Below are 26,018 nucleotides of genomic sequence, written 5' to 3' on the forward strand. Positions count from 1 at the left end.
CATACATATTTGCACTTTAATCTTGAGGTCAGGTCACATTTAAAATTTGCATTTAATTTTTGGTTTTATTTGCTTATGTTCCTGAACTCCATGATGGATTTTGTTGATACCTTCAAGGAAGCTATTTGAAGTTATGACAGTTCATTTGGTGACATGCATACTGAACATTTTGACTGGGGGATCAAGGTCAGTCATAGAAACTTGGCATTTAGGGTTTGGTTAGCTTATTTATTTGCCTCTGTTTTATAAACTCCTTGATCTTTTTACTTAAGGTGAATCACTGTGGAGCAAAAGCTATTTATTTTGTAATACATACACTTCTTTCATCTTGGGTTCATGCTCACAGAAAATTGCACCAAGATTTGGGTTCATTTGTTCTCATTTCCTTTCATTTCTAAAACCCTTTATCAATTTGGTTCATTGGATGAATCTATGTGAAGCTTATGCAAGTTATTCTGTGATATGCTCATTCTTTCCATTGACTTTGAGATTAAGGTCACATTTTACAAAAGTGGTTTGATTGTGAATTTGACATGCAGGTTTTGCCTTTTTGTTTTATATAAAGCAGGTTATAGGGCAGAGCATATCATGCTGTGTCTGTCTGTCCATCTTTTCAACTGAATGTGTTTTCCCTATTTCATTTCTGCACTGTGATGCGTTCTCCACCATCTACTTCTAATTTTGTGAAGGTAAGGGAAGGTAAGAAACAGGCTTCCATCACCAATCTTTATGATGTGTTACATTTGACATGGGAAAGACAACTATTGATTTGGGGGTTAAAAAATTCAAGATAAAAAATTTAGCAACTCTAGAGAAGTCAATGGTGTCTATGATATCTTGAGTTGTGTATCAGCTATTTTGACTTCAAAACATGCAGAGTTTATGTATAGCAACAGAGATAGGTTCTATAGTAAAAGTTACACGGGTCATGTAAGTGCATTTACTGGTATAAATTTGAAAACAAATTTTAGATTTAAAATTTAATCATAATTTAGTGAAGTTTATTGAATTGTGAATTTTGAGGGATCCACACATTGACTGTCACAACAAAATTTCCAGACAAAAATTGTCGATCTGTGTGGACTTTCACAAAGGCAGTTTGGCATTAGACTGGGTCAAGAAAGTTGATATTGGACTGAACTATTACTAGTGCAGGGGGAATCAAGGTACGATCACATGAACAAGATGTTGCTTGCATTTTCCTTCATCTCCTCTATGGATGTTCAACTATGAATTGGATAGAGGAGTAACATATTATAAGTTTTATTCTTAACTTATACATAGACTTTTCTTCAAAATGATAATTTAGCAAGATGTAAATTTAACTATAATAAATCTGAATTGATAGCCATGTTTCTACTGTATTTTACATGTGTGAAACAATATTTTTGTGTGGGAAAAATAAGTTTTTAGTATGAATTGAAATAAAAAACATGACATACTATACAGAAGATATATATAAAGTTACATAATTGCCTCCAATTTATTGGACTTGTGTGCCTTTTTTCCCCCCTGCAGGTGTTTTTCCAGGCTGTTTATAAATGACAACATTGTCACATCTCTGCTTATGTTTGTAGTACAACTTCTTCACAATTGCGGGGCCCCTAGTGGCTGAGTGGTCTAAAGCGCTTTCCATTACGGATCACTGCCATCTTACCTCTGTCTGTGTGGGTTCAAGTCTCGGATTCAGCCTATGTGGGTATGTGAGAAAGCTTGCCACTAGCTTCTCGCTGTCAGTGGTTCTTTCCCGGGTTTTCCTGGTTTCTTCCTCCACCTTTAATACTGGCCACCATGTATAGCCTATTGTGTGCTGAAAAATGGTGTTAAACCCTACAACAACAACATCAATCTTCACAACTGCAGGCACATTCCCTTTTACATCACAGCTCATGACAAAATTGGTCTAAACTGGATCACCCCACTTGCTTGACTGTGCCTAAAAATGTCGAAGTACATTATCATTGAATTGGCCATTAAGCAGTTTTCAAGGAATTTATACAAGAATCTTCCATGGAATCTGATGGACAAGGTGTGAACAAAGTGAATAAATGCCATTTAAAGGTATGTTCAACCATATTCTCCAAAATGACACCTATAGCTGCAAAAAGTGACTCGGAGTGCATACATGAGCTATGTGAGCTATAATACCCCCAGTATGTTTCCAATTTATCCAACCACTGGGAAACGGCCAGCTTTTATGCATGCTCCAAGGATAGGAAATCAGACCATATCCCTTACATCCCCATGTTCCCTTTTAACATATTTGGTATGTGGAATTCCATCTTCAGGAGAGAGAACAACTTATACCACCATGGATGTCATCTGTGACCCCTTGTATTAGTGATGACATCAGACAAGCCTCACAGGCTTTACTTGAAAGGTCATCAAGAAAGTAGAGGATTAGTTATCTGTTCTCTTGGAGGCCAATAGAAGAACTATCATTCTTCTGACAGGATACCCATTAAGGACAGTTTTGTTACTCCCAGTACTGGGTCAAAGAAGATCTATGTCCCTACATCCCAGCCTTTCCTGCAGAGTGATTGTCCTAGATTCATTTCTCATGTATCTCACTGAGATTCTTTCTTGCTTAAAAACACTCTCAGGAGCAATGCCCAGACAATATGTGTGCAACATCAGAGCAAAGGTCAATAATTGGTGAGGCAGAATAAAGAGTGGTCAGTCATTTGTACTACATTGAGACCCATAATATCACTGCCTGGAACTATAAGGTTCATTCATATGCCTGGTTACTGCTTCTCCCCCTCCCTTGGACACAGAATCTCCTCAAGTGAGCATATCATTGGGTTCATTTGCTTACCTCTCAGTTAAGGCTTTAGAATGAAATGCCTTGTCATTAGTGACCATATCAGTGACTATTAGAGACTGTAGCTTAGAGACATGCCAGTGGCTTTATCAGAAGAGCTTCTTTACCTCCATCAAGATTTTGCTTTGGATTCTTTGAAGGTTTTGCTGGAAAATAGCAAAGATTTTCTGAGGGCTGCATCCCTGTATAGTGAGAGCTTATTCATTGGTCTCATTCCCACTCTTGCATCTCAGGATGTGAGGGACCAGCAGCATAGGTCCCTTGTGTCAGTTGCGGGCCCATCGAAACTGGCCAGAATTCACGAACAACCTAATCAAGCCAAGGGTCAGCCACATGTCCAAAGAATAGATACACAGCTATAACAACAAAGTAGACAGCCCCCCCACCCATAAGTTCATTCCACAAATGAAATTGAGAAAGTGGAGAGGCAAAGACAAGGTAAATTAGTCTATTTTTGCTGCCCACTATCCCAGACAGGTAGGGGTGGGGGATACCTTCCCTTGGGGCACCTCACCTCTCTTGCAGTGCATACCTCCTTTTATTACACATAGATGTTCAGTTGACCCTCTTTTCAAAGGCTTGGTCAAACATCATGGAAGATTGGTGGACCCTATCTAAAGTGAAAGAGGGTTTATATCTATGCTTCACAGAACTCCCTCCTCTCTCAAGGACACTCATCTTTTTCCATCAGTCAAATGTATTAAAGATACAAGAAGTACATGCCCTTCTTCAGAAGGGTGCAGTAGAGAGGATTCAGATATAAGAAATACCTAGTCACAAGCTTTCTACTCGTGGATATTTCTTGGCGATTCTGCTGTTTCTCTACTTAGATGAGCAAAACAATTTGCTAAGGGAGTTCCTCTACATACCCTAGAACCCCACTCCTGTCTGTACACTGACATGTCAGATTATGGCTCATTTTGAGCCAGAAGGAGTACTTCTCAATGGCTATAATTCACAGGAAAATAATCTTCACATCAACAATTTAGAAATGAAGTCTCTGTTCTTTGCCCAAAAAGGGCGCATAGAGCATGTCAAAGAGCATTGCATAACGCTCTCCTCAGACAGAATGTCAGTCATTCCATACCTCCAGTGACAAGGACATGCTTAAGCTTTTTCTGTCTGTTTGGAAGTCTTGAACCTTTTTCACTGGGCCAATTCAGAAAGGATTACACTCGGCGTTCATCATATTTCTATGAATAAAAAACTTTTGCCAACAACCAGTCCAGAACAGGCAAGGTAGTCCTAACAGAAAGGTCTATGCATCAAGCAGTTGCAGAGTCTCTGTTCATTGTATGGGAGACTGTAGAAGACTTTTTGCATTAAAACTCAACCACAAGCTTCCATTTGATATCTCTAGCCTCAGACCAAGCAGTCAGGGCAGTGGATGCCTTCAGCCAGAACTGGGATCGATTGCTTGCTTATGCATTCTTACCTGTCAGGTCAGTTCTACAAATACAGGACAAGATCAAGACCTACATGTAACAGGTCATCTTGATCGCACTTCTGTGGCCTTAAAAGTCATGGTTCAACAACCTCCTCAACCTATCGATAGGCAAACCAGAGGTATTACCTTAATGTGACAATCTTCACTCACAACACAGAGGTACTATGTGTCATGCTAATCCTCAGAGTCTCCACTTTACCCTTGGTTCATCTTGAGCAATCTATCCACCAGACAGAATATTTTTTAGCAGAGTTACTGACTGCATTGGCCAGGCCCAGCAACATTCTTTATCTGAGGTTTGTAATGCAACATGGAAAATTGTCTGTTTGGTGCACTAGGAAACGTGTTAATTCCAACCAACCTTTTCTTGCTGTAGTAGCAAATTTTCTTACTGTCCTGTTTGAAGAGTGATCTTGTTCAGCCTCTACAGTCAGAAATTATAAGGCTGACATTTTGAACATGCTTGAATTTTCCAAAATTCAATCAACTCATTCATATCCTCACTTACCAGATGTTATAAAATACGTTGAGCTACATAGATAAGTGTCTCACTTGATGGCACCAAGATGGGACCTTTGTTGGCACTGACAAAAGCACTATATGAATCTTTAAGTGAAACTTCTTTTGAAAATTTTATGCTTAAAACCCTCTTTCTTTTGGCCAGAGAAGAAGTGTGTGTGTGCGTTTGGTTAGGATTTTTAATGTAGCTTTACAAAAAAATTCCGTTATATCCCTATGATGTCTACAGTGTGGCAGTTCGTAGTGATGTCTAGCACTAGGGCATTATGCCACAGACATGCTGAGTGCCTTGCGAGGCAGCTGTTTGTATCATTTTTATAAGTCTTTAGAATGATTCGGCTGGGGCTCAAACCTCCCTCTTCCAAGGTGGATGCTCTAACCACGAGGCCACCAGAGTGGTCTGGAGAAGAAGTAAACTACAAGCTTTATCAATTGACAAGGAATGTTTACGCCTTAGTGAGAATTAAGATTCCGTTTCCTCATGTCAGTCAGATTTCCTTGCAAAAAGAAACCCCAACTTCCATCAATATTTCTATCCCCAACAGAAATCCCCAGTTGCAGTTGCACCCATGCTGGGAATGATTGAGGTAGACTTCTTTGTCCAGTTAGATTTTATTTAGGAGATTCAAAGGAAAGAGGGATAGGTGGGAACAGGCTTTTTCTCCCCTTTAAGTGGATCAGTTGATATCTGAGCATCCACTTTCTCTTGATGGATCTTTGCTCACCATGAGGATAAGAGCCCATAAAGTCGGGGCTATCTCTACTTTGTCAGCATTTTTCAATCACTCACATTGAGAAGATATGATGAAGGCTGCATTTTGGCGATTGCACACAACCTTCTCTTTCTACATTCAGTCATTAGCAGACAATTGCTGATTAGTTTTACTCCCATCAAAAACTACATTCCCCTCCCACCCCCAAAAAGTCATATTGCTACGAAGTCTACATTGTGGCAGTTTATAGTGATTTCTAGCACTGGGGCATCCTGCTGCAAACATGTTGCATGATGTCCCACCCAGTCACATCCTGACACAGTCCAACCAGTCCTAACACTGACCTCTTAATGCTGAGCACCTAGCGAGGCAGCTTTTAGTACTATTTTTATAAGACTTTGTTATGACTTGACCTGGGTTCAAACCCACAACCTCCAGCATCCTAGGTGGACGATTGGTCTTTTTTAATTGAGATTAAAGGATGGGGTGTTGCGATCCAAAAATAAAAACGTTGGTTGGGACATATAAAATCAGTCGGGAAACCTGTCACTTTCACATATTTCTTTAGTAAATGTTTATATTGGTATTTTATTTTTGACCTGCTTCATTCCAGGTGAGTGCAGCTATTACACCAATCATAGTGCATGTGATGCAGCTTTTCCAGGCACTGTGTGTATATGGACAAGTGGCAAGTGCATAGACAGAGATATAGGATCTGTTATGACTAACTGTGATCCACGTGCAGGTATTTAAAATAAAATGTTTAATATTAAGTCGAATTAGAAAATAAAGAGAACTCCTATGGTTTAAATTCAAATTTGCATAGCACAGACTTTAAATTTCATGTTAGAAAATAATTGATATGAAGATGATAAGAAGAGTCTAATTTTAAATAAAGCACAAACTCGAAGAAATTTGTGCCTTAAAAATGAAGTGACTGTAAATCCACATGATTTAAAAAAATCATGCTGATCAATCATTTCTTATGGGATCATGCATGTGCTTTAAAGGAAATTACACTGAGTGCATTCGTATGAAGGCCAATAGTACATCACATAAATGTTTAAGTTGAAGGGTTTTGTAGCTTGTCTTCCCAATTAGTGATTTCTCCATCAAATACATTACCAAATCACATTTTACAATTACTCTTTTCTACCTCCATGAAATTGTCTATACAGGTAATACTCAATTTATGCCATAGATGTGTTCCTGAGGTTTTGGCATAAATCAGAATTGGCATAAATCAAAAGCAACTTTTGAATAGGATACTTGTAAATTAAGAAAGCTCTTGGGTAAATTGTGCCTCAGAGTTTTCAAATAATGATCATTTATGCATAACTTTCAAACAAATTATTACATACAATATGTACATGAACCACGTGCGAGTCACAGCACATGGTACTCATGATGGCATAAAAACAAGTAGTGGCACAAATTGAATGTTATTTCTTCATTATAAATTGTGTTAAAATTAAAGCATGTAAATCAAATTTGCATGTAGCAAGCATCACCTGTATATCATATAGATGAATGGAAGTAACTTTTACATATTAATTCCCACAAGGATCTATGTGTAAAAATCTAGTCTTGAGTTGTGCTGAACTAACAGTAGAAGTTCATCCTTTCCGTAGAGCCATCATCATGTTCCCACAGGGTAATGCAGGTAGAGTTTGCATGCTCAAGCAATTCCTATCTATTCTCTGAATGTTAATTTGATTGATTAATGTAATTAAGAAAGAAAATAAATTAATAGTAAATTATGTTCAAAAAAATATTCCTGATTACATCACTAAAATTCCTCCCAATCTTCCCCACACTGAGCATGCTGTTAAAGGTTTCATTCAGATCTCATCTGGTTACAGCTGGGATACTGTGCCAGCAAAGGTGTTGTTGGGGGGACAAACAAAGTTAACCTGTAAGAGTTATCCCTTTATCTATATGATATATAGATAAAAGGAAAAATTATATCTTTCAAGGATTACTGGATTTAAAAGTAACAGTAATCCTGATCTCAGTGACATGGGGTAAGCATTTTGGAATAAGCATAATTTGCAGAAATGCATTTCTTTTTCAACAGTTAATACATGGAAAATAAACTCCACTATGTCATGAATCCAGCCTCAGTGAAAAGACTAAAATGTTGTCTCTTTGAATACATTCCCCAGTCACATTAACATTAGAAAAATAAACTCAAATACCTCCAGAATCCAGCTCTTCTGAGGAGACAAAAAAAACTTGTAGACAAAGGGAAGAAACTCATACCCATACCTCCTCATGCCACCAATTGGTGGCTATCCATCAACTGAGTATTTATCATGCCTACACTTTCACTCGGTACTGTTAACATCATTACAAGGCTTCCCGAAATCCTCAACTCTCTTCATGATTTCAACCCATCCATCCAGAAAGTCTGTATAGTATTGTATATCAAGTATTTGCTACTTTTTGAAAATGTTATTTTTTGTTTTTGATCAGTATTTATGTTGTTGTTTTGGGAGAAATGCCATTTCTCAGTGCAAGATAGGCTGTACATGGTGGGCAGTATAACTGGCAGAGGAAGAACCTGAAAGAAAGCCCAGTAAGAACCACTGACCCACATTAAGCTACTGACTGCTTTCTCACATACCCACATTGGTTGAGCCTGATGCTCTAACCCATGCTGACAGAGGTGAGATGGCCATGATTGGTAAAGGGGAGTACTTTAGATCACTTGGCTGCCTGGGGCCCCTCAGTATTTATGTGAATTCATTTTTGGCATTTGTCTTGTGCTTTTAACACAGTACTGTTGGTATTTGTTATTGGTTGTTTATTTGTACACACTGTGTATATTTATCACTTATTTAAGTAACAAGTGTGGTTATTCTCAGGTTATTATTTTCTGATGTTTTCATTGTTCTTGTCATTTCAGAAAAACTGTTGACTTGAGTTGCCAAGAATATGAATGTGACATTTTCTTCATTTAGCTGACTTGTCTCTCTGTTGGGCAATATATTAATGACACAGTGGTACTCTATGGAATATGACCATTGTCTTGTAAAGCTAGGTTTTCTTGTAACAGCAGATAAATACTGGAATACTGAAACTAGATTTTTGCCATTTACAGACCAGATGATTTGACCTTAGCTCTTACTGAAAACAACTAACTTGTCTGGATCTGGATTTTCACGGTTGATTCAGTGGAGTTGGTAAGAGAGCCAGACTGTCTTTACAGGAATACATCAGATGCTTTAATTTGCCTCTGCTTTTTCGTGCAGAATGCCTGCATAATCAATACATTACTAATAGCATTTTCCAGAATGCCAGCATGATCAATCTTTTACTTAGAGCATTTTCTAGAGTGTCCTCCAACAAGGAAAACACATTCAAGGCAAAAGAGAATCAGCCTCTTAAAGTTTGTACAACCAACTCAGAAGTATAAAAAGGAATGTTCATATTTTTGTGAAAATAAGCAAGAAAAACAACATGCTTTGATTTTGGATCTGTCTTGTGGTGTGAGAAATGATTTCTGTCTCATGTTAAATAAAGTCAAACCCAAAAAGATTGTCTGGTTGAGAAATCTAGCAAGAAACCATTGAGTTATATGGGGTTTAGAATTGTAGTTTCTGAAACTGTACTGGATGTCATTAAGGTCTAAGTGTATTTCACAAACTTTTACCTGAATTTAATATTTGCCTTTGCTGCTTCGGATTCATTGTCACAATTCACAGGTGATAATTTACTATGTTCCATTTTCGCTCATCACTACCTATGCACAGATTTCCTTGTTCTTCATTCCTTGTTCTTGATGAATATGCATCCACCTGCTTAACCAATGCTAATCAGTGTAAGTAAATATGTTGCACCATTGTGACTCAGCATGACCTTTCATGCTGTTTGAATGAGCAAGTTGGAATTTGTCTTCCATGAATAGTCACATTTTGATTGATAAAACAGGCACTTTAGTAAGGTATACAGGATTGTTACTTTGTGTTGTTGATGACATATTTTTATTTATGCATACTTGCAGAAAACAAGGAAGTGTCAGGCCAGGAAGGAATTGGTCATAAAGGAGCAAAAATTATTATAACCCATGGCATGCTATGATGCATGAAATTGTACTGGAACTTTTAAAATGCATGTTTTCCAAAGTGATATTTTATTAGAAAATAATGAACACTGGCTTAACATACAGTAAAATATTGTCCTCCTTCCTGGAGTGTTGTTAGGAATGGCAGGTCTGCTTTTCAATCTACCCAAATGCAGTTGTCAAGAAACTTAATAATCACTGAAAGGGTTCATTATTTAAATGCTCAATGTGAGTTAAGCCAGAGCTTGACTTAGTCATTTTAATCCATCAGTCAAGCTTTTAAATGATGATTATGAGCTGTTAATATCATTAGGCTCATGGCAAATCATCTGTTCAAGATTTTCATGCACTCTTATTGAAAGGGGGGAAGGTATACGTTACTATACTGCCTTTCCCCTGGAGGAATTACAGTTAGCATAACCCTTGAGCTCTCTAGTATCCAAGACACAAGACAACACAATGTGTTTAAATACTGTTTTAATTCGTAGGCGAGAACTCTTTTGGAATTAGGGTAAAAAGCTGTAATAAATGGAAACACAACCATTACAAAACATGAAATTACTACATCAACATCTATTGAAAGTAAAAGCTTTCTTATGTCTTTCCATCCTTTTAAATTTACTAACGAAATAACGTCCATTATGTGCTTCCATACTTTGAAATTCAATAAGGTACATTTCCGTTAATATTTCTACCGTAGCTTAACAAAGATTGTTACTAAGAGGGTTTAAATGATGACACAAAAGGAATGTTTATGAGATGAATCTCACACAAATAAAAGAGTATCGTATGCACTCGCAAACCACGTGGCATTGCGTATAGTTAACTATCCCCATGTCGTAACTTATTGTCATTTTCAATTAACATCCATGTCCGAAATTAAATATACGAGGCATTAACAATAATTCACAAATTTACTCACACTGTGGTGGGCTTCAGATTCAATGAAAAGAGCTGTGAAGGCACATTCACATTCCTGCCTGAACGTATTACAAACGAAAATAGGAAACTGATATTTATGAAGAAGAATTAAAAAGGGGAGACAAATCTAAATAACTACTGTGGCTATTCCAACGGTAACAGCACAGTTACTCTTGGCAAAATCCTAGAGCAAAACAGTATGGCCTAACACAGTACATCATGACAAGATTGTTCAAGAAAGTGCATCTTTGCACTGATCAAGTTCTGAGTTTGAGCATGCCTAACAGTGTTCCCTCCAAGCCTATATTATAAGATATTTTGAAAAAGAAAAACAAGAAAAATGCTCATACGTCCAGCTACATATCGCTATTCCTGAATATCGATGGTCCTATTAACATGTGGTTTTCACAAAAAGACTTCTTTGGATGTCTGGTTGGTCTTAAATAGAAATGGTCCTGATCTGATACCTAACATGGTCACCACAGCAGTTATTTTGAAAATCTTGTTATTGCATTCCCTTCTGAATGGAAACTCATATCAGCATGTGGTTTTTACTAGAAGACTTCTTGTGCTGTCTGGTTGCTCCTAAATAGAAATGGTTCTGCTTTTGGCATCGAGTATGTTTTCTCCAGCAGTCATCTTGAAAAAAATCTCTTCACTACTACTACTGAGTGATTATTCATATTAACAAGGGGTTTTGACTAAATTACTACTTTTGTTGTCTTGTTGTTCATACTTACAAATGGTGCCAGTCTCAAATCAAACATTGCTACAACAGCAGCTGCCTTGAACTTGTTATTGTTACCCCTTCTGAATTGAAAGTCATATCAGCATGGGGTGATCACCAGAATGTTTCCTATGGTGTCTGGTCTTAAATACAAATTCTGCCAGTATGATACCCAGTAAAGCCAGCTTGATAATGTCATCGCTAATTCTCCTAGATGGAAAGTCATATCAACATTTATTTTTTTTGCCAGAAGACTTCCTGTGACATCTAGGTGGTAAAAAAACAATTCCCCTAAATAGATAGACATATTGACATGGGGTTTTCACTAGAAGACTAATATGATACCTAGTTGGTCCAAATAAATTGATGCAGATCTTACCTTGGTTATAGCTGCCACGTTGAAAATCATGTCACTAGATCTCCTGAATGGATGGTAATATCAACAAATATCCTCTAATAGAGTTTGTCCTAAAGAAATGACTGTCTGTCTAATATTCAACATGGCTGCCATAGGGGCCATTTTGAAAATCATATCACTCCAGAATATCATAGATAGTTACAACACTCAGCACTTAAGTAGAAATGGAGTTAATGTGAATTCCAGGAAAGTCTGATAGGCCAGTGGAAGAATTGTTCCTTCAGGGGACTCTTGTTTAATACCACAACAAAATGTTAAAATATTTGTGTAATTCACAGGAACGATCCTGTTTCATGTCAAACTCAGTACACCCTTTATCAAAGCTCCTCCTTGAAAGTTTTCAGTTTTTATTAAATTGGGGAGATTAGGCTTCGTGCAAAGTTCTGTGCAAATTTCACACCTTATAATGGTGTTGTTTCAGATGCCAAAGATGTCTGCCCGACACTAAAGGATTGCCCATCCTGCCTATCCTCCAAATTTGGCTGCAAATGGTGCTCCAACAACTGTTCTAACTCGTGTCATGCCAGCACCCAGGTAGGTTTTCTATTTTCATTTTGATGTTGTTCGAGGGCTGTTTCAAAAATAAAGGGGTGGGGGAGGTGTCAGAAGGCATTTTTGAATGAGTCCATGACAGATCACATTCTAATATGATTGTTTATTTCAAAACACTTAAATTAGTCTGATTATCTTCATCATTGCCCATCCCACCGCATATATAACACAATAAAAATGCCTTCTGCTTCATCTGCACCTCATTTTTTCTGTAGTAGTTGTTATTTAAGACCTACTTTTTTATCAGATTAACAAAGTAGAGATTAATTAGCTAGATTAATGTTTGCATTTGTTGTTTGCTCAAAAAAAACAGTTATAGGTCACTATTACCCATATTGTATTTTTGTACTTAAAGTATAGACACAGCAACATAACTGTTTGTAAAACACTTACCTTATTTTGTTGATACCTCAGTTAAATAAATGTTTTTAGATTTATTGTTTTTAGTATTTAAATGAGGAATATGTACAAAGTGAGAATTTATGTCACAATTTTTTATACTTTAATTGTACATGCTATGGGAAACCAAATATTAAATTTCATGATGATGATGATTACTTTATTTTTCTTAATCATTTATTTAGGACTATTCCAGTAAAACTTTCTAGTGACCTGGAAAAGACCCTTTCACTATGGAGAAGTCACCATAGGTGCAATTTAGAATTTTATATCATTTTCATATCAACTCAGAGAACCTTAGCATATATTTTTTTTAAAAACTGCCCTCCCTGGTGACCATGCATGTTTAGTGGAATATCCCTTATGATAAGCATTTTTCAGTTTCATTTTCATGTACAGAGATAACTGTTAGCTGTAATACAATGTACCATATATACTTGCTTATTAATCCAGTCCAACTGCCAGTAATATAGAACTTGGTCTGCACTATGCACCAGCAGATCAGGATCTATGAGGTTTGTTTTACAAACTGCATAGACCAAGATCTGCTGCTGCTTTGTGCAATAGAAGATCCAGGTCTGTGCAGTTTGCAGTTTGATTCAACTTAAAAGTGAGTATAAATGGCAAGTGAAATGTGGAAAATATTTGTTGTTTAACTGTGAAAGTTTTACTCCTTATGCTTTTCATGGTGGTCTGCATGCCTGTAACATGTATTGTTTGTTGCATACAGTATATATTCACATTCTTTGACTTGTTCTTTTAGCTCTCCTGTCCAGAAAGCCAAATGAGCTTATGATATGGTACTGCATCTCTCAATGGTTGCTTGTTACAAATCCGAAGACCATATTTAGGATTAGATTTTGATCAAGCACAAAATATGGGCTCAAGTTATCAAGTTGCAGATGACTTTGATTATTAGTAAAATCCATTGGAAATTAGATCGATGCATATTAATGAGGCAAACTTTTCTCAGATTGGCTGAGCTTTTGATCACTGTATAGGCCATACTTCTGAATTTCTTGATCTTCTCAAGAATGACATTAATCAAACTTGGTAGGAATGTTTGTTATTACAAGCTTTGTCAGACAATTGTGTCCAAAGGTGTGCCTATAGTAGCGGTGGGTTTCTTAGCAACCATTTGAAAGACTTATTACAGCCAGTTGGAAGACTTACTTTTTTCTTCTTCTGGGCCATCAAAGGTCTCACTGGTTTCAAGCAGACTTTGTAGGAGTGTTTCTTAGGACATGCTGTATCAAAATTGTGGGAGAAGGGTTGGCTTCTCTCGCTTACATAATATAGGGAAAACCTATTTTGAATTACTTCTCCACAATGGCAGAACCATTTTTTAAAATCGGTTTGGTAGGAATGTTTGTCAGGACATATTCTTCCAGAATTATTTTTCAGGGGTAGCTGTCCGTGCAATGGGATGCTGCCATGGCAACTTTTTCTTTAGAGCTGCTGAGTCAGTTTCTGTCAAACTTGATAGGAATATTTCTTTGGACATTATCTATGAAAATGTTTTCTTGGGATTCTACCCTAGCAGTTTTGAGGCTTTTTTAGTAACTATGTGGAAAACCTACTTTAAACTCCTCTAGAATGGCTTAGCCAACTTAACTTAAACTTGGTTGCAGTGTTTGTTAGGCCATGCTCTATGAAGATTTTGTTTGAGGTGGCTCCCCTAGCAGTAGTGTGGGTTCCATGCAAACAGTTTGGAAATCATAGTTTGTACTTTAGAATGGCTGAGCCAATTTCATTCAAACTCACTAGGAATGTTTATTACAACATATTGTGTTAAAACTTTGTCTTGAGTGGCACCCTTTGTAATGGTTTGTCCTTCTCAGCAACCTGGTGAAGAACCTATTTTCAACTACTCCTTTAGAATGCCAGATTTGACGTAAGTTTATAAATGTTTGTTAGGACATGCTCTGTCAGAATCATGTCTTAGGTGGCTCTGCTGGAAATGAGATGGCTTCCATAGCAACCGTATATTTGGTTGTTTATGAGTGAAATGCAGTTTCTTAGGACATGATAGGCTAAACATGGGACCCATGGGAAGCTACTGGCAAGCTTTTTGACATACCCACATTGGCCAAGCAGAGATGTCATTGATCTGTAAAGGTGAACACCTTTGAAGACTCGACCACCTGGGATCCCTGCAACTATATGGAAAACTGATTTTCAACTTGTGCAGAGTAAGCTTAGATAATTTTATTCAAATTTGGTTTATGATATCAAATTGGAGTCACAGCAGTCCAGTTGCTAGAGCATCAGACTTGTAATCTAAGTTTGCAGGTTCAAAATCTACCAGGCTGGCCTTGTAAACTACCTCATTATGTCTCTGGGAAAGGCAGTTAGCTCTCATTTTCATTATATGATATACCCAATATTTTGTTGAAAGTGCCATTGAAACAGCAACCAGATACAGAAAATGTATTGTTTACTTATTCCGTTATCAACCTATGCATGACTGTTACTTGCTCTTTCAGAGTTATATCCAAGGTTGCTACACCAGCATTGGTGTGGCTTCTACAGTGACCAGGTGGAAAACCTACAAATGATACTTCTATAAAATATAGCAGATTGTTCCTAATGTTTGAAAGAAACTTTCAAAGATGCCTTCTTAAATCAGATCAGATGTGAACACTTTTCATATTCATGCATTGATGCCAATGCACCATCTAGTCCAGCTGAAGTTAATCAAAGTAGAAACAGTTAAACAACATGTCAGATACCACCAGTTCTTCCAAATAACTGGAAATTATCCCAGGATAACTATCTTTCAACCCAAGACACAAGGCATGTTATTAATTTGCCTTGTAGACTAATATGTGCCAGGTGAATGATATAAGGCTCACATGGGTATAGATGCCATCGGGTACATGGGTACTAATAACCTGGGTAATTAAATGAGCAAATGGGTACCCATTTTAAAAAAATGTTCCAAATTTAGATTAAGACAATGAATACACAGAAACAGTTCGAGGTTCATGTCATATGCACATTTATTCATCATCACATGGGCTCATATGGCTGCTTACAGTTTCCTTGTCATACATATACCGTATAATAATATAAGCAAGGACACTTCTCTCCTTTCTCATGCAACCTATTTAAGAATCAGTGCTGATATTTAAAGCTGGACCATTCTAACTTCATGCCTGTCTATGGTTTGTGTACCATTTTTCTCATGACTTAAAACGTGCTTGTTTTGAAATCATGATGACATTAACTAGGTCAGTACCTTTCGTCGACAGCGACAGTAAGTACTGATTAAGAAATATTCGATGAAATAAATTTAAATAGGTACTACAATTCAAATAAAGGAAAGCAAAATATAAATGTCCACTTTAATGAATGCCATTTTCCCCCCAAGTCTGTGGCCCTGGAGCAAGTATTAGCTGTTCAAGTCAAGGTCGCTGTTCACATGTTTGTTTACTGGACTATTTTTTATTAACAGGAAACCCGAGGCAGATATATTTATAGCAGCAAAATCAACACAAAATCTTGGTTACCATAACATGCACTTCTTTTAACCTGTTAGGAAAAAATGAACGAAATGGACAACTATACAGAATGCAATTTTTCACTGAAATATTTAAATATAAGGGAAATCTTTGTTATTTAATAACACTGAAAAATAATTTTAATTAAAATTGACCAATGTGTAAATATGGTTATTTTTGCATTAATTTTACTTGAAACAGCTCCAAGAAAACAAACAGTATTCTTCAGTGTGAAACTACCTGATTAGATTCAATCTATTTTGATACTGCATATGTAGCGGACCAATCTAAATTGAAAATAAATAGCACTAGATATCATAAAAAAATGGGCTGTATTGATGTGACTGTTTTATGTTACGTGAGTGAAAATTTTTAGAGGAGAGGGACTTTTTTAAACTTAAAAAAGTGTTGCACCAGACTGTCGTTAAGGAATGAACCATGGCAAGTCAAGGATATGACTACAATCATTTGTGGACTTTATGACTATTTGCAAAAGTTGCTGTAGACATGTAGACTGTTATGCATAAATAATTTATCCATTTTAACTGCAGATCCAATTAAGTAGCAAAAATAAATGTACATTAAATACAATAAATATGTTTGATTTTCATAGTTTTCTGTAATTATGGCATGTAATATATAGATTGATCTTTTTATGCTTAGATTACACTTTTTGCCACTTACAGTAGTAATAAATTATGCTTATACCTTTCTTGGGGGTTGGCATGTGTGAACCAACAACAAAGCAGTTCAGGTTCACATTTAATACAATTTCCTTTTGATCAGGTACCCAGGTAACCAATCATTATGATTGACGAGTACCCAGTAGAATTTCTGAAAATTTTGACATCTCTACATTTGGGCATCTTGTTCTTGCATGCATTTGATTTCTAATGTGTTTGGTGTTATACATGTGCCTTGATTTGTGTTTTGATGTATGTTGTATTCCAGGAAAGGACAATAACAGATTTACAACAGTGTCCATCATCATCGATTGATTTCAAGACAAAGTGTGGAAACCTTAACAATTGCTATGCATGTCAACTTCACAAGGAATGTGCCTGGAGTAATACAGAATGTGTATACGATGGTTGGTATCAGAATCTGCCTTGCTCCAAAATAGTGATAGTCATAATCTTGACCATCTTGCTCTGGCAATGATTAAAAGATTTTTATTTCCCCATTGATGAACCTTGGCAGACTGCCTAATAACTTAAAATATAGTGGTCAGCTTAAGAATGGATTAGGACTAGTCATACAGTGTAAGAAGTCAACCCAGATATTTATGATGGAAGGGGCAACATCTTACTGCCACCACAAACAGTGCCGTGTAGCATCTTGCAGGTCATTTTGCCTCACATCTACAGGCCATGTTTTCAAGAATATCCCACATACCTAACAAACCATATTGACACTGCTGTACATCTTAGAGAGTATTGCTTTATAGGACTGTACTTTGATCTATTTTTCCTGATGGAATCAAATCCTGGTACAATCAGGTGGATATGTTTTCACGATCCATTATCATACATTTCACTTGGTTGAAATGCACTAGCAGGCAAGGAATGCCAAAGTCTGTTGAAATAGTGTTAAGTTTCATGAAGGAAATGAATTGGTCTAATTACTTTCACTGATGCAGATTAGACAGTTATTTCATCAAAGAAACTTATTCCAACTTAAACATCATCATTCCTCAGCTACCCTGGAATTTCAGCCAACTGTAAAGTTTCTCAGAAGATCTTGAAATCACCTCCACATAATTGTACCAGTATGGTCCAGCTAAAGCAGTTAGAACCGGAGCTGTTCAGCATTGTCGATACCAGCTGTCAATGTGGCCCCAAGTGTCTGAGTGGTCTAAAGCGCTCTCTGTTATGGATCACTGTCATCTCACCTCTGTCTGCATGGGGTTGAGTCTTGGATTCGACCATTGTGGGTATGTGAGAAAGCTTGCCAGTAGCTTCTCGTGGGTCGGTGGTTCTTTCTGGAGTTTTTCCAGGCTTTCCTCCACCATTAATACTGGCCGCCATGTGTAGCCTATCATGTGCTGACAAATGGCATTAAACCCTACAACAACTACAACAACAACAACCAGCTTGGGAGATATTCTTGAAAATCTGGTCTGAAGTTGTGAGGTGCCACTTCCCATCCTAAATATCTGGATTTGCATTGTACATTGCAGGATTAGTTAAGGACTTGACAAGTGGGAAGTTATTTGGAAGAAACAACTGTGAAAGAAAGAAAGGCAGGGTCCTTGCAGAACGTTAAGAGACATGTAGTAATAATAAATCTTATGTCACTGTTTTGGCTGTAATAAACAATAACAAAAGAAAGAGTGAAAAAAAAAAAGCTTTGAAAAAATCAACAAATAATTTATTTCCCTGGAAAAATACTGTATAAATGAAAAAATAAGAACTTACTGTTTTAAGAATCAAATCCAAAAATAATCCAAGAATGATCCACAATTTAAATTTTAGAAGTCCTAATAATGAAATGTTATAATGAATTCAAATTTGCGTCCTGAAGAAGAAATCCAAGATGGAAGGCGATGACGTATACTGTAGCTATTATTGTGTTGTTTTGTCTACAGTTCTGTGTTATTCACAAACAATAATCCGGTGTTTGAATTTCCCAATAAAATTTAAATAAATATCTTTGTTCAAGAATTCCAGGAAAAATAATTAATCTTTTAGAATCCAAATAATTTGAATAAAAGTTATAACTCCAAGACTGCCACAACAGACACTTTCCAGTGTATACAAAAAACAACAACTGAGAGATCTCTCTCTAAGCATCACTATTAAAACTAACTAATGTGCAGTTTCTCAAAGCCCAGAATTGCTAAATGGAGGCTGTTTACATAAAATAAAGTCATGTAGCCCCAGTATGACCTTGATAAAAACCATTAATTTTACTCCAAGAATAAAAAAAAAAAAAAGTTGCTTACTTGTCTTAGTGAATATCTAAAATCAAGGTCAGGAACTAGGTCAGCTTTAGGTGTTTACAACTGAAGAATCAAGGTCAAACTATTTTCTGAAAAAAATATCATGTTCCTAGTAAACAAAACTACAATATTTTGACATATAATTAAATTAAAAATAAGATTTTAAAACTTAAAAACAATTAAATTAAATCAAATACAAATTAAATCAAATATACATAACACTCCCCCATAAAGAAAAAGAAAGATTTATATAATAAAGCTTTCTTTTTACCATAGATTAGTTAATTAGGTTAAAAAGAACTCTTATAAATTGCTAAAGAAATATACATATTCCTGTAACAACAAACTCAACCTTAATAGTCTTTGATTTTTATTTTTCATCATGCCATTGAAAGTAAGAGGGTTGTGGTCACTAAACACACTAATCGAAGAAGGAGCTGAACTAATGTAAACTTCAAAATGTTGTAATGCCAGTATCAAAGCTAAATATTCCTTCTCGATTGTTGAATAATTTCTTTGTTGCTTATTTAATTTCTTAGAAAAAAAGCACACTGGATAATCAATGCTATTTTTGTCTTCTTGAATCAAAACTGCTCCAACCCCAACATCACTTGCATCAACAGACAGTTTAAATGATTGACTGAAGTTTGGAGCTGTAAGAACTGGTGCACTTTCAAGTATGGCTTTTAACTTGTCAAATGCCTCCTGACATTTTTCAGTCCAAAGGAACTTTTTTGTTACTCAGTAAATTTGTCAGAGGTTCAACAATTATAGAAAAATTGGATTTTTGATAGTATTCAGCCATACCTAAAAATCGTATCAGTTGCTTTTTATTTACAGGTACAGGGACTTCAGAGATAGCCTTGACCTTAGCATTTATAGGTTTAACTTGTCCATGGCCCACAATATGTCCTAGAAAAGTTACACTAGCACGGCAGAACTCACTTTTGGATAAATTAATTGTCAAACTTGCATCTGTGAGTCTGTCAAAGAATTTCCAAATTGTTGCTAGATGTTCTTTCCTGGTGTCGTAGATGATGACATCATCAATATAAGCATCACAATTGTCTAGACCAGAGGTAATCATATTCATGTGACATTGAAAAGTACTTGGTGACCCTTTCATCCCAAACGGCATTACTTTATATTGATAAAGTCCATCTGGAGTGATGAATGCTGAAATTTCCTTTAGTGGAATTGCCAAAATCCTTTCAGAAGGTCAAATTTGGTGACATAATTGACATTTCCAATCTTACCAATACAGTCATTGATTCTTGGTAATGGAAATGAATCTGTTTTTGTCACACTATTCACCTTCCTATAATCAGTGCACATACCAAAAGTTTTATCTGGTTTTGGAACAAGCATGCATGGTGAACTCCAGTCACATTTACTGGGCTCTATAAAATTATTCTCCAGCAAACACTGAATTTCTTTTTTCAAGTATTCCTGTTTGAGAGGGTTCATCATGTATGGGTGTTGTTTCACAGGTTTAGAATTTACCATTTCATCGTCATGTAAAATTTTGTTAGTTCTTGTAGGAACATCTGAAAATAAGTCCTCATATTCAAATAATAACTGTTTAAGTTCACTTCTTTCTTGCTCTTGCAAATGTGAAAGTTTCTGGTCCAGATCTTTAATAATTTCAGAATTCCGAAGATTTGTCATTCCAATATCAGTAGAATCCAATGATATTCGTTCACTTAAATTTTCACCGAGTGGGACAAGTACAACTAAATTAATTGCATGTTTAACCTGGCTATCTCTTTCAGTATACTGGTACTCCTATAACTTATTTAGATCCAAGGAGGACAAATATTATAATTTAACTCATTCATTTTTTCTTAACTTTGTAAGGGCTGTAATATCTAATCTGATGAAAATTTTGAAGAATGAGCAAGAGAGACAGAACTCTATTACCAGATTCAAAAGTTCCCACCATTTTAGCTCTGTCAAACCATAATTTCACTTTTTACTTGAATTGCTTGATGTCAAATTCAAGCATAATAGGCTGGAAAGTTCCAGAACTAAAATTTGATCCTTGACCTGATTGGACAGATTTGGGAAAGCCAAATTGAATAAAAATCTTTATCAAAGCTTTTAGTCTTGTTTTAGATTTAATATTCCTCAAAGGAATTGCCTCTGAAAAGCTTGTTGATACACACATAATGTTCAAAAGGTATTGTTTACCTGACTTAGGTAAGGGACCAGCGTAATACTACTATTAATACTGCTAAATGGTTCATCAGAGGCAGGAATAGGGTGTAGATGAGCCTTAGGTATCTTCTGATTGGGTTTTCCTACCATTTGACAAGTATGACAAGCTCTACAATATTTACCAAGATCACTTTTGATTTTTGGCAAAGAGAAGTGAGTCAAGATCTTGTGGTAAGTTTTATTAATCCCTAAATGACCAGCCAAAGGAGTTTCATGGGCCAGACTATGTATTTCCTGTCTGTAAGGTTTTGGAACTACAGTTTGATAGTTCACTGAAAACTCATCACCAGCAGGTATCTCGGAAGGCCTCCTTTTTCTCATAAGAATTCTATTTTTAATGAAATAACAGACAGGTACTTAAGTGGCTTCAGTTTCACTAATGGCACTTTGAAATAAACAGAAGATCTCAGGTTCTTTTGCCTGTGCGACGACAAGTGATTGTCGTTTATCACCCTGATTAGAATAAAGAGAATGAGTAGTTAAAAGAGGATCAATGTGATCAATACCTTCTGATTGATCCAAACAAGGTGTGAAGGTGATGTCATCAAAAGCCTGACCAATACATGTGTCAGCTAAAGGAATACTTCCCTGATCACCATCATTCTCAAGAGCTTTCTTTGCCATAGCTCTGGTAACTGAACAAGCTGGGAATAAATGAGGGAATTCTTTTTCAATTGGATCGACTTTCTGATCCAGTCAAGGCTTGCCAGTTACAAGTGGATTAACCACAACCTTGTCTCCAGCTAGGTTGTTGCCTAGTAATAAATGAATGCCCTCAACGGGTAAAACAGACACTATGCCAGCTGTCACAGGTCCTGAGACGAAGTCTGATGACAAATTTATGCAATGGAGAGGAACATTAACAAAGCTGCACTCTACTCCCTGAATAAGAACACTCTTTTTAGAAGAAGACTTCTCAGAAAAAGGCAAAGTACCTGACAATAAAAGACTCTGAGAAGTTCCCATGTCCCTTAACATTTTAATAGGGATAGGACTAGTCAAATCACCCAAGAGTGATATAGAACCCTTCAATATGAATGGTTCATAATTCTCCATAATAAAATCAGACTGGGGTTTGTTAGACCCAACAAATGTATTGCTTTCAATGCATGATCATGAACTTGACCTCTTAGAAATAAGAGCATTTGGAATAGGTCTGTCTTGGTTCTGATGCCTATTTTTCAATTTGTAGCAATCAGAAATAACGTGTTCTGTCTTCTTACAGTAGGTACACGTAGGAAGAGAAAAGGATCTTGAGTCAAGCTTATCTGATGCTTGTTTTTTTAGAAGTTAGGCCAGTTTGAGATTTAGAAGGACTTGTATTAGGCTGAAATACTTTTCAGCTAGAAGACTGTTGAGTTGAAGTTTTATTTACAAAAGGAACTTTATGAGTTAATGAATACTCATCAGCAGCACGAGCAGCATTTTCCAAGGTTTCTATTTGACTGTCGTAAAGATAAGTCTTGATGTCACTATGGACACAGTTCTTGAACTCTTCAAGCAATACAAGTTGTTTGAAACTTTCATAATCTTGTTCAACTTTCTTGGCTAATCACCATATGTCAGATAACTGCTCTTTTTCTCTAGCAACTTCAATGTGGGTTTGTCCAGCTTCTTTTAGTAGTTTCTGAATTTTTGATGATAAGCTTCAGGGACTAACTCATAACCCTTAAAGATGCATTCTTTAACTGTATCATAGTTATCACTTTGTTGAACTGACAGTGAATTGTAAATATCACTAGCCTTACTAGTGAGTACACATTGTAATAATTGAGTCCAATGCTCCCTTGGCCATTTCAAATTTCAGCTTTTTTCAAGACGAATAAAATATTTGCCTACTTCCCTTTATCTGAAAGAGGGCACTAAACTAATATTCTTTGCAACATGGAAACTTAAATTTGTATTTGAAGTGGGAATATGCTTTTCACTTGCCAGCTCCATTTCTTTAATTCTAAATTGATATTCCCTCTCATTCTCTCTTTCTTCCTTATCTGATTGCATTTGCATTTGTTCTTTTTGTAATAGCATTTGTTTTTCTTTCTCTGTTTTTCTGAAGTTCCAGCTTCCTCAACTAAAATTCCATCTTGTATTTTAATTCTAATTCCTTTACTTTTATGTCAGAGTCTGATGCAGACTTACTGATTTAAACCGAAGCACTTTTATCCAAAACAATTGTTTCTTCCAAGTACTGGACCACAGTATTTCTTATTTCTTGCTTCATTAAGGAAGCCTTTACATCAAAAAGGTGATATTTTCTGCCAAGTTGAATTAATTCATCTTTTTTTAAAAGGTCTAATTGGTTCTGGGTAGGACTTGAAAGAAAGATTTCAACTTTTAATGACATTTTAGAAAGAGCTTGCTAATTTCACTAAAGATGTCAAAAACACGGGGAATTAAAATTTCAGAAAACATCTGAAATATTTTAGCCAGAATTAAAATATCCCAGACAAGCCCCCAATTCTTATGTTACTGTTTAGGCTCTAATAAACAGTAACAAAAGAAAGGGTGAAAACAACAAGCTTTGAAAAAATTCACAATGATTTATTTCCCAGGAAAACTACTGTATACATGAAAAAATAAGAACTTATGGTTTTAAGAATCAAATCCAAAACTATTCCAGGAATAATCAACAAATTAAATTTTAGAAGTCCTAATAATGAAATGTTCTGATGAATTCAAGTTTGAGTCCCAACGAAGAAATCCAAGATGGTAGATGATGACATATACTGTAGCTATTATTGTGCTGTTGTGTCTACAGTTCTGTGTTATTCACAAACAGTAATGCGGTGTTTCAATTTCCCAGTAAAATTTAAATATCTTTGTCCAAGAATTCTGTATGAGCACTCAAATATTTCCAGGAAAACTAATTAAGCTTTTAGAATCCAAATAATTTGAATAAAAGTTATAACTCTAAGACTGCCACAACAGACACTTTCCAGTGTAATGAGAAAAGCCTGACAGATCTCTCTCTAAGCATCAATATTAAATCTAATGCACAATTTTGGAAAGCCCAGAATTGTGAAATGGAGGCTGTTAATGTATTTAAAAACACATGTAACTCCAGTATGACCTTGATAAAAACCAATCATTTTACTCCAAGAATAAAAAAAATAAAAAGTTGTTTGCTTGTATCAGTGATTTCTGCAATCAAGGTCAGGAACTAGGTCAGCTTTAGGTGTTTACAACTGAAGAATCAAGGTCAAACTATTTTCTGAAAAAATATCAGGTTCATAGTAAACAAAACGTTATTTTGACATATAATGAAATTAAAAATAAGATTGTAAAACTTACAAACAATTAAATTAAATCAAATACAAATTAAATAAAAAATTTGTAATGTAAAGAGGTGCTGAAAGGCAAAGAAGATCAAGATTAATTGCCATTTCCTTTAATACATTATTCTAAATACATAGTAGCAGGCAGCAAATTTTATACCTCTTTTTGGCTTTGCTACCTTGTGAAATATGTTATTTGTAGCCATGAATTTTCTGAAGAAGGAACTTACAGTTTCATAAGGTATGAATTTTACTGATTTTAAAAGAAGTTTTCTAACAGACTTCTGATGAAGAGGACAAAAGTAAAATTTGCTGTTTGTGTTCATGAAAATGAAAGTCTGTGATTTTGATAATTTCTAAAATATTCTAGCAAGCACTGTAATAATGATGATGAATAAAAAGTGCCCATCATATTTGGATCAGTTAAGTGCATGCATGATTCACTTTCATTTCTGCCAGAAAGTCATAGCAGATAATGTGCTGCACACTAGTGGGCAGTGGTAATATAAAAGACAATATCATGTTCTTGGCAAAAACCTTTTTCCATTAAGCTAGTCATTTTACAACCAGTTTAAAAAGTAACTAGCAAACATGCTTTTTCCTACTTTATGTTTAATTGTAGACCAATAGGAATAAAAAGGGAATAATTTATTATTTTTTTACCAGAACATACAGTGGTGGGCTACAAGGAGCTTTTAAAAAATATCCAGTTGAACGTTTCTTTAAGCTAGGTCTTATCCTTACATCCAAACCCTTCTGCACACTTCTCGAAAATAGGAACCACATCAGTATTCTGATATTGTAACCCAAAATATGCTTACACTGAATTGCTGACTTTTAGCAGTGATAACTTGGATCTCCATTGAGAGATATTAAATGTACAGTGTTGTTGCAGATAGAAAGAAGAAAGAAACTTGCACACAGGCCTATATTTAATATTGACAATAGAACCAAACATGCCCCAAAATTATTGCCATCCTTACAATTTAAAATGTAAGAAGTGATGAATTAAAGGGATTTAAATGAACCAATCATTGTATATACAAGGCTGCTGCATAGAATTGACCCTGTACCAAGTTTGACAACACCTTTTCATGATCATTGTCCACTTCTCCATATAATTTTTGCTATGTGAATCCAGCCTTCAAGTCCTTCTGGCATGCTTTCTTTATCTGGCATGAATTTTCTTATCCCATGGCTTGAACACCATTCCTATATACCTTTGCAGTGTAGCGTCATCATCTTAGCATGCAGCATGTAATTTGCATGAATTGCAGCATGCTCAGATTATTGTCTCAGAGTTAAATAATATTCAGTCTCAATTTACTTTCTTCTGACAGTACATCATTACCGAGATTCCGCAATGTCCACGCAGGTACAGCTCAGTCTGTGATAAGATAAACAATTGCTTTGCCTGCATTGTGACTGATGATTGTCATTGGGACTTCTCAGCTAAACCACCAATTTGCTCTTACCTAGACCAGCGTAGCTTTGGT

At 35.9% G+C, this 26,018-nt stretch overlaps 1 protein-coding gene across 3 annotated transcripts in view; it reads left to right on the plus strand.

Annotated features, from left to right (window-relative positions):
• Nucleotides 1-26,018, plus strand: part of LOC149795175 (attractin-like protein 1) — a 167,556-nt gene that overhangs the window by 62,074 nt on the left and 79,464 nt on the right. For 2 of the 3 annotated variants that reach the window (XM_089964893.1, XM_089964895.1), the window contains 3 exons: nucleotides 6,117-6,248; nucleotides 12,057-12,169; nucleotides 25,863-26,016. In XM_089964893.1, the coding sequence (XP_089821019.1) occupies nucleotides 6,117-6,248; nucleotides 12,057-12,169; nucleotides 25,863-26,016 (399 nt within the window). Of the gene's footprint in view, nucleotides 1-6,116; nucleotides 6,249-12,056; nucleotides 12,170-17,040; nucleotides 17,180-25,862; nucleotides 26,017-26,018 lie in introns of all 3 variants that reach the window. The other variant, XM_089964894.1, reaches the window with a different exon arrangement.

Source organism: Sinohyriopsis cumingii, chromosome 7, assembly GCF_028554795.1.
Source record: "Sinohyriopsis cumingii isolate HCF-2022 chromosome 7, ASM2855479v2, whole genome shotgun sequence".
NCBI lineage: Eukaryota > Metazoa > Mollusca > Bivalvia > Unionida > Unionidae > Sinohyriopsis > Sinohyriopsis cumingii.